The 10,163-nt window shown below is 38.4% G+C and overlaps 1 protein-coding gene across 1 annotated transcript in view; it reads left to right on the top strand.

Moving 5' to 3' along the window:
* Ptprq (protein tyrosine phosphatase, receptor type Q) overlaps positions 1–9,647 on the top strand; it is a 219,508-nt gene extending 209,861 nt beyond the window's left edge. The window contains exons 43-44 of the mRNA XM_023716180.1: positions 8,204–8,327; positions 8,578–9,647. Of these exons, the coding sequence (XP_023571948.1) occupies positions 8,204–8,327; positions 8,578–8,615 (162 nt within the window). The 3' untranslated portion in view covers positions 8,616–9,647. The remainder of the gene's footprint in view (positions 1–8,203; positions 8,328–8,577) is intronic.
* Positions 9,648–10,163: the final 516 nt, after the last annotated feature.

The following is a 10,163-nucleotide window of genomic DNA, read 5'->3' on the forward strand; positions in this document are numbered from 1 at the left end:
TCTCTCTCTCTCTCTCTCTCTCTCTCTCTCTCTCTCTCTCTCTCTCTCTCTCTGAGAGACACTCATCCTTTGTCTGTTGTTCCATGACTCAAAGTATACAACACACACATAGGAAGTGATGGGAACTACTTAGTCAAAACCCATAGTCCATGACTTTAAGAAAAAGGGCTTTTCTGAGATTACAGAGTTAAAAATGATACAAATGGTTGAAAAAAAGGCCAAAAGACACCCATTCTTTCTGAGAACTCTGCCTTGGCATCCTTGTCAGCCACTGCATCTGCTGCCAACAGTTATGCCCCTACATTCTCAAGTCAGCTGAACCAGTTCCATTTGAATCAGTCATCACCTGCATTCGGTCAGAGGTTCCCATCCCAGACACACCTATCCTGGTCATATGGGTTATCTAACACCCGTCCAGGATGACTGTCAGCAATGCCTTCTGAGTCCCACATTTTAACTGGGGAAAAATCGGACTGTCAGCCCTGCCAAACGAATTGCCATGACCTTTCCAGAAGATCACCCTCCCTAAAAAGAATCCAGTAAAGTGCTTATCAGAAACATTAAAAAAGAGACAAAAAGCTCATCAACCACTATTAATGAGAAACCTGATGAAAGAGAAGCACCTGGTATCTGCAAGAAAATCCAGCCTGATAGGCCATGATATTATCTGGCTATACGTTACAAGAGCTATAGGTACAGAAATGAATGTCCCTTCCATCCAAGAGATGCAAGAAAATCTTACTATGCAGGCCCACCTCAGCCTGAACAGGCCTGGATGGAGAAGATAGCCAGAGCGCTATCAGATTGGGCTCCCAAGAGTCTGTGGTAATTGCAAAAATGGGGAGTAAACCTGTAACTTTTGTGGTAGACAATAAAACAGAACTCTCTGCCTTCAAAAGTTCCTGTGGTCAAAAAGTTACTATCTTTGGGACCACTGTTACTCTTTCCCCAATTCTTCCAGGCACAGATTTACAGCCTGGGAGGATATCTAGTCAAATATAAATTCCTGTATAAGCCAGTCCTCATACTGCTTCTGAGAAGAGAACTTTTCAAATTAGAAGCAACCATCTCCTTGGTACCAAGCCAGTCAGTTGCCCTCTCACTTAGCCCTGCACTTTCAGCTTTGACTGTTCCCCTAGAGGAAGAGGATACCTGCACCAACCTGAGACAGATGACTGCAATTCTGAAGCTCTGAAAACCCTCCTCATAGAGTGTGAACTAAGGACTTGCCTCCAGGCCTGGTTACCAAAATGCCATTCCAATGAGCCCTCCCCCGATTGCTGTCAGACGTCACAGGAAGCACAAACAGGCATCTAGGCACACACCAGCCTGACAGATTATTTATCATCTTGGGCAAGATCTCCACGCCTGCCATCACCTAGTATTCTGTGATTCCAACCCAGACACCCTTTTGGCACTGTTACTCAATTGCCACAAGTGTTTAGGAACTCTCCCACTATTTGGGGGAGAGGCACTAGCAACAGATTTGGCATTGGGACAGCCTGTTTCTGTATTCCTTCCAGCCTCATCACAGTCCCCTGAAAAAAATGAGGCCTCGAAACTGTAAAATGTTTATAGACAAACTGCTAAAATATACCTCGTCTGCCTATAAAGCCAGCTGAAGATCTCTGAGCTGCCACTGCTACCACAATTGCCCTCCATACACATTGCCTCGGTCTTCTGCCACCCACAGCCTGCTGGTACACCTGCCTGGACCTAAAATTGCCTTATTCTGCCCTCACTTCGCCCCTGTGAGCCAGTCCCCTCTACATCTTTAAGTGGAAAGAGCTAGTTCTAGACTGAAAAGTCAACTGACCTGGATTCAACCTCCCAGAGGTTCAAAATGTATTTATCCTCTCTGGAGAAGATCACTGTATTTCTGGTTAATGACACCCAAGCTGCCTGCTAAAAAGACACAAAAACTCTGCAGAAACTGGTTACAAAAAAAGAAACTGAACATTTCTTGGAGCTGCTGGCTTCTGTAGAATCTAGACCCTCAAGGTCTTAAAAACAGCAGTGCTCACTCAGAATGTCAGCCCCTGGGAGTGCCCAGTGGCTACCTGTGCAAATACTTGGATCCAGACTTTAAGGGCTGCCACACTCTCCCTTCTTCTTTGCATTCTGCTAGCCATTGTCCTTATGATCAAGAAAGCTCACCAGCTTACCTTAGCCCAAGACCTAACTGTTCAGGTGCTACATGCTGTGCAGGACCTTCTGAATACCTGTGGACCACTCAGTCCTGCCACGTATTTGCCCATCAAGCTGAGCTCACTAGACCTTGACTGAAATATAAACCCCCAGACAGATGCTGAGTACACCCTGTCTATGGTTGGAAGGAGCTCTGTTACCCCAGGCTATATGTGCTGTGGTTACCTTGAGCAACATTATTTTGGCCTAAGATCTCCTGCTTCTACTTTCTGTTGCTGTTTAGAAACCAGCTACTAATGGAAAATAATCCAGTCCAGAGGCCTAAGCTCCCTTCAGGGATCACCTTACTGAAACAGCAACCCCAGTCACATGACCTCCCTCTATTCTATATTCTGCAAGCTCAAGCTTTTGTGCCAGCTCTTGTATCCCTGCAGACAACTTAGGCTCCAGTGTCTGTGTGACTAGCCCGACCTCCCATTTCCCATCTGTACTGACAATAGAAGTTTATAGGGTCCTGCATTAGGGCCTACTCTTGACTATTGGCAGTGACAATGGGCCTGAATTTGTAGTAGAAGTAACTAAATAAAAACCATATACAGTATATAGGCCATAAGCTCTAATAAATTTAAAAAAAGGAAAAAGAAGAAAAACATATCCCTACAAAAACAGCTTATAACTACCCCCACAAAAATTTAGTTAAAAGATAAGCTGATCTTGTAGGCACTCTTGCACACCCATATAACCAAGGTACATATTAATGACTTCTACAAATTTCCAAAATCCAGCTGTAGATCTACCATTTCAGAGTGAAAAGAGCCCATGCAGATGATTGCTGAAGAACTTACCTGGACTAGATAGCTCACTAGCTCACTTGAAAGGGACAGCACGGTCAGAGCCCTGCTTTGGTCACTGCAAATGCTGAACAGTCCACATAGGGCTAAAGCTGGAGAACACTCATTCATAGAGTTGCTCCATAAGTATCTCCCTTGCTACTGACCCTATTCATTGCTTCCTTTTCCCCTGAGAACTGTTGTTTTGCCCTTAAACCCTATGGATGGTTGCCCCAAAAGAATAGAACACTTGACCAAGATTTGATGAGTGTCCAAGTCATGTTGGCCATGCACCTAGAACAGATTAACTCCCTCAGCACCTTGCCAAAGCAATAGTAAGACACAGCCACTAAAGGGAAAATATATCTCTTCCTATAAACAACTTAGGATAAGACAACTGTCTTATCTTTGTAATAAGACAGTCTTGGCTAGGGTCTGTCCTGGGATCACTAACAACCCTACTGTTGCTGCTTATAGTTGGGCCTTGTCTCATGTGTAATATGCCCAGCGAATATTTGCTGCTGAAACAAAAAGAGAAGGAGATGAGCAACAACATCAAGGACAGCAATGTATAGTACAAACCCCACGGTTGAATGCTTCTCATCTTAGTCTTCGAAATGTGTACCATATCCAATGTCTTATCAAGTATTGTACCCTCTTTGAAATAAGTCAAAACAAATAAAAAGGCAAGGAAAAAAATTTAAGATTTCTTGAAAGCAAGCACCAATATTCAATTATTTCCTAAATCCTGCATAATTATATCAATCTATCTCAACAACAGATTTGATGATAAAAATAGATAATATAACAATTATTGTTAATTAGCTATGCTGGTTGTGAAAATCTGTAACATATGCATCACTGTATGTTACCCTGTTTCTGTCTTTTTGCATTTGTTCTTTGCTTCTGTTTTTACTCTTCAAAATAAAACGAAATGAAAGTTTAAAAAAGAGGGGGAGAAATGTAGCAAAAGATGACCACCCTCAACCCACCCCCTCAGCCCGTGTACTTGTTTGTAAGCTGCCTGGGGAATAGTTTGCACTATTGTTCATTTTACTTTTATTTCTTAGAAATAACTGGCTACTATGATGCATAGCTGATCATTGTGACACATACAGTAAGAACCAATCCCCAATTCACAAGACATTCTGTCTCTATTTCCTGCTTGCTTCTCCCATAGAAGCCCTAGACCAACATAGAAGGAATTGATAGTTTGGGAATAATCCCAATTAGTGTCCAACATTAAATAAATCTGTCTCTGAATCCTGGGTGAATTTTCAGGGTTTCTGTTTGCTGTAGCATACCAAGAAGGTAAAAGACACTCCAAAAATATTTTAAAATGTCAGAGTCAAAATTCAGACTGTGCAATATTTAGCTATAGCATGCAAACTGTTCTCATCTGTATTTTGGTTTTAACCTTGCACATAATGTAAGTACTGAGATTTTCTTGCTGTAAATGCAAGGGTCTCCTGCAGCTTTACTTTCCAGACTGTGCTCTAAAGCAGTAAGTGGCATCAGTACTGTTAAAGTATTAGGAAACAAGGTACTCTACCTAAAATAGGTGTGAGATAGAAATTAAACTGTTTATAAAGGCAGAACTTCTCAGTGTCTTTATCTAGTGTGGTTTGAAAACTACAAATACCAAATATTTCCCTTTAGGGCAGCATTTTCCAAACTCATATGACTGTGGAACCCTTCGATCCTTTTGTACTACAGCCCTGTAATGCCAGTATCATGGGATATTAGGGCTTTTAGAAAGAAGCTGCTCCAGGCCAGAGATATCATACTCAAAATCTTTTAAGTATTCAATTTAAATTGAAAAACATAAAATCAAATAGGTAGCATTTTGAAAACATTGCTAATTGCTGTGGCTCATATCATCATTAGGTATTTCCAAAAAGAAATACATAGAGATGCCTTTTATTTTAATAGTAGTTTTAAAATACATGTTTGAATCTGTGTACATACTTAATATATTTTGATAATATTTTTAAAAAGCATATACATATATGTTTTTAAAATGATCTAGTTTTTTATACCTTATTACATTGTTATTTTTGCATCATAATCTAGCTATAGGAAGATTCTTCTGGAACTAAGAGGACTGTCAGACTGTCAGGTGGAAATTTCTTATCACTCATTGGGGCTTTCCTGGTACATGTTAATATCAATCTGTAATCTCTGTAAGAATCTTTTACAGCCATTTCAGTTCTGTGACAATTAGGTAAAACTAGGCGATAGAATCTATCCCATTCCCCAAACGCTGAAAGGAAGCAAGGCAGTCAAGAATCACTCTTCCTTACTGTCACTTCAAAAGTAGAATATGACATGTGATCAGGCTGCTCCATGGCTGTGAAACCTGTGTGGCTTCTTCACAAGGACTTGTTTGGGATTTAATGTTTTCTTTCCTGGCTTACAATTTCTGAGGAGTGGACTTTACATTTATATTTCAGAGTGGGCCCTGAAGATCATGTGTGCAGGAGTTTTATGGGGGCTTTCTATCAACCCAACTGTAACTGTAATTAAAATCCAATATTCTTCTGATTTTTAGTTAAAAAATAAAGATGCAAAGAAATCTAACATAGAACAGGGAGTGGGACTGTTTATTTCTAGTGTCTGAAATCTTCAAATAATAAAGGGGGAAGTAAATTTGTCACATGCTGCAGCTTTGTGGAACTTAACTGTGTAAGCAGCATGTTCAAGAATGCCTACAAATGTACCCACTGGAGTGCTCAATAGCTGTTATAAATTTCATAAGTTATGACGGTTTCACCACCCAGAGCAGAATTTCCCGGGTTGAGGAAGGAAATGGAAAGAAAAAGGATTACAAAGTCAGAGACCGAGTTCAGAATCCAACTTTGCTGATTGTTGACTCTGAGACATATTTAACCTTTCTGGGCTATTTTTCTTTTGTGAGATGGCATGACTTTCATAAGTTTGTTGTCAATAGTAAATAAAAGAAAGTATCTCAGAAGCCACACATAAGTCAGCGTGAAGTAAGCATTTTGCCGGGTTCCCACTTGACTGAAAAGCAGGTGCTTCAAAGGTGCTTTTTATCTATCCGAGTTCTCAAAAGTTATGTTCGCACTACCTTTTTCTTCATCATGAAAAAGAGAAAAGTAGCTCCAGTCTTTACAAGCCACCATTGTTTTGCACAAAGGTTGTTTCTTATTTTCTGCTGCTGTAGTATCGCATGTTTTTAGTTTCCCTGAAAAATGCTCAGGCCTCGGCACACACTGCAGCAGTCACAGGCAGGGCGGAGGAGGCAGGAACTTCAGCAGTGTGCCACTAATCGGCCCAGGGGGCACAGCCCCCACCCGGGACAGAGCTTTGCTGTAGCTTTCAATTAGAAAAAGAAGTCTGGACTTTTACAAGTTCTTTCTGAAAGAATGCTCTGCAGGATGAAAACATCCTGAAATTATATTGATGTGTTGAATAAAGACAGGTCTGGATCAGTCCCTTTCCTATTCTGTATCCCCTGGAAATTGATTGGAGTGGACTCATTTATGGTGGGCATAAAAGAAGAGTATCGTAGTTCGGGTGCCTGGCTTCTTTAAACATACATACATATTAAATCTTACAATATAAGTTTTTAGGGGCGGTGAGAAAATTGTGTATTGAAAGCACTTAATTCTTTAGTTTGCCTATCTAGGGTAAAAGTGGGCTGTTTGTGACTCTGCACAGCCTCCTTGGCAATGATACAGGTTGGCAGAGGGACTTGGCAGCCTTGGGGCTGTCTTGTACTGCTCAGCTTGCGCTGCTGGCAGAGTTTATGCGATCATTCTTTCCAGTGGAGAAGATGAGATCTGGGAAGTCAGAAGCTTCATATATCAAGTATGACTTCAAATTCACATGTGCTTTTAAAAAATATGAGAATTCATAAATTTAAAGGACTTTCAAAGATACCGTGTTGTTTCAGTGTGTTTCTATCAGTGACGTTGTTTGCCGTGCAATACGTATTTGAAAATACTCTCAGAATTACCATTAGAAGTGACTTGCTAGCAATTTCAGTAGAATAATTACCACTTTATACCACTTCATCTCTTACCAAAATTGAATCCTGTAACTTGATCATCCGCCTCACTTACAAAATTTGACTCCTTATGACTTTTGGATGGTCTCCAAGTTACATCTGCCCTTAAATAGTAAAGATTGGCAAGCAGTGAGAATTGTATTGGGCCAAATCAACAAACATTCATTATGAAACTAGTATGTTTCAGAGAGTATCATAGGCCATGAGATACAGCAGTAAATATGATTAAGTTCTATTGTTAGACAGCGGATATTCCAGTAATGAGATGTTAGAGAAAATGTTCCATAATCCAGGAAGAAATACGTATTGATAATGATGTCAGTAATTTCTAAAAACAATTTCAACAGAGTTTGAAGAAAGGATTTGAGGTATTATTGCAATATATGAGAACACAACCTCTTCAAATGATCACTTTAAAGGATGTTCTATTTGCATATATATATATATATATAGTGTTTATTTTTTAAAGTGAAGTGTGTTTCCTGTATACAGATAACAATTACTTAAGATATACCTTTCTCTTTAGCCTTAAATCATTGAAAAATGAAAACTCAGAAATGCAAGTAGATTATTGAATTATGTTGGACTTAGAAGAATTAAAACATAAAAGAATTCTGATAGTGTGAAATTTACCCTAAACATTCAAATGAAATGTTTCAACTCTTTGTCTGGCGCCTAGATGTTTGGAAACTTCCCCAGACAACTGCTTTTTATTTAAAGATTGTGAACAGATACTTGGTAATAATTAAGCCAAAGTCCAGGTGCTTAACAGAATTTTTAAATATATTTAAATGTGCTCACTTCCAGATTTCAAAAATATATAGAATCTGTATTCTAAATAGAAAAATAATTGTAACAGAAATTACCTCTGAAAAGAAAAAGGAAACCCCTGCATCAATTAAGTAAGATTTGCCACATTTTATGATCACAGCAAGAAAGAACATATTAACACTTGCTGTTTAATGACAGGTATTTTTAAAAACTTAGAAGTTACAAGAAGCCACAGGAACTTAGGCAACATTACTTTTGAAAGGGCAGGCATCTTTAATGTACTATGGTAAATTTTGTCTCTGATGTAGCTACTTCACATTTGTTGAATTCAATACTGCTTTTCGGTGTAACAGTATATCTCTCTGTATAAGAAAAATCCCTCTCCTGCCATTTGTTTAACTATACCTCCTTTGATATCTAGGCGCAGTATATCTTCTTACACCAGTGCATTCTGGACCTCTTGTCAAATAAAGGGAATAATCAGCCCATCTGCTTTGTTAACTATTCCACCCTGCAGAAGATGGACTCTCTGGATGCCATGGAAGGTAAACAGAGACAATATGCGCTCAATTCCTTGATTTACTACCTGGAGCAGGAGGATTAGTTTCCTAATAATCCTAAATTTAAAATGTTATATAAGCAAGTTTAATGTACACATAATTTTTAAAAAATTTCTGTCTAATCTAAATTGGGATGAAAGCCTTTCATGTGGATTGTATTTTTGATGTGAAACACTTAAGTCTTTTGAATTGTTACCTTCGGTACCCTCTTGTGACGTGTTATTTTATATTATAGGTGATGTTGAGCTTGAATGGGAAGAAACCACCATGTAAATATGCAGACCAAAGATTACAACTGAAGATATTTCCAAATTCCAGGGGCCAAAATTACTCCCTCATGCTTTGGAATTGAAACATGTAATTTTAAAGAAATAGTTACGCTTCCCTCACTGTGCCTTATTGAATGGATTGAGCATTTTATGAACAGTTTTAGGAAACTGCTAATGCAGGATAGTTACCTGTTTTATACATAATAAATCTTGTACACTTAAAAATGTTTAAGAAAATATCCCCCATAGGTTTTGGAGGTCGTCTGTATTTTGGAATAAGCCAAATATGAAATTATTCTTATATTAGTATTAATGCTCCAGCGTGGGTTGTCCCTGTGTATCAGATTTAATTTTGAACAAAAGCTGTAAATGTTGATTCAGTAGTGTTATTTTGGCCTCTGGGGTGTTGACGTTTCTTGTGGAAGACTTCCAGGACTGTCATAATGATCTCTACTTCCATGTATGCCCCTGTGTTTTCAGTCCTGTGTTTTATGAGCTCTGAGATACCATCTCATGATCCTGAACAGCTGAACAGTAACCCCCTGGCACTGCAGGGATTACTTAGCCTTCATACAGCACACAGTAGCTCTTGAGGGGAACTTAGGGCTATTTCCATTGCATTGTGACTCTCAGTTTTAAAAAGGAAAACTGAAAGTACAATTGTACATACGAAGTTAGAGGCTTTCTAACTTGCCTGAGTTTATAAACTGTTGGGCACAAGTTGTACCACTGTATTGTATATTTAAATGCATACTTAAGTGTATTAGAATATTTGTTATGTTTATACTCAAACTAATATTAATAATTTTGAAGAGTTTCTTCAGACATGTATGAAAAACAGTAATAAAATCATGTAGTGCGTTGCATGCTGTAACCTAATGATGTGCTACTGCGGTGCCAATGGAGCCTTCTGAAGAGATTATGCTAGGTGGCCCTTATTTCTTTCCCAAGGGCAATTGTGGAGGAGGATTTGGTCGAACAGAAAACAATGAAATTAAGTGTTGTAGTAAATTAGAGATTTTTTAAAAATAAAATCTTTCAGCCTTCATTTTATTAGATATGAATAGTGTCCTAAATGTGCTAAGCTCTATGAAATTATTTTACCATAGATTTCAATTAAAGACATGAAAATGAATGGAATCAATTATATTTCTTCCGTAATAAGAATTGTTTCTTGTTTTCATTTCTGCTGGCATATACATTTCGAATTTTTTATTATTTTTTAAAGAGAATACAAAGTAGTATTAAAATGGAAAAATTACAAATGATGCAGAATTTCACTAAAAATATGAATTTCTCAGTATTTGTTGTATTGCATAGCGCTGTCTTCAAATTAGTTGTTGATGCTACCAGATATATACATACAAAATTGGGAGAAGAAAAACTATATATATATGAAAGTAAGACTAGAGAAAAAGGAAAAACAATTGAAAAAAGACAAAACTAATTAAGGGTTAACTTCTCTTTTCCATAGACCTGCAGAATCCACAGTACAGTTGTCCAAATCATTCTGCTTGCATACATAGATATATCTCTTTACCCACTCGCTCTA

Source organism: Octodon degus, unplaced genomic scaffold, assembly GCF_000260255.1.
Source record: "Octodon degus isolate 3935 unplaced genomic scaffold, OctDeg1.0 scaffold00004, whole genome shotgun sequence".
Classification (NCBI taxonomy): Eukaryota; Metazoa; Chordata; class Mammalia; order Rodentia; family Octodontidae; genus Octodon; species Octodon degus.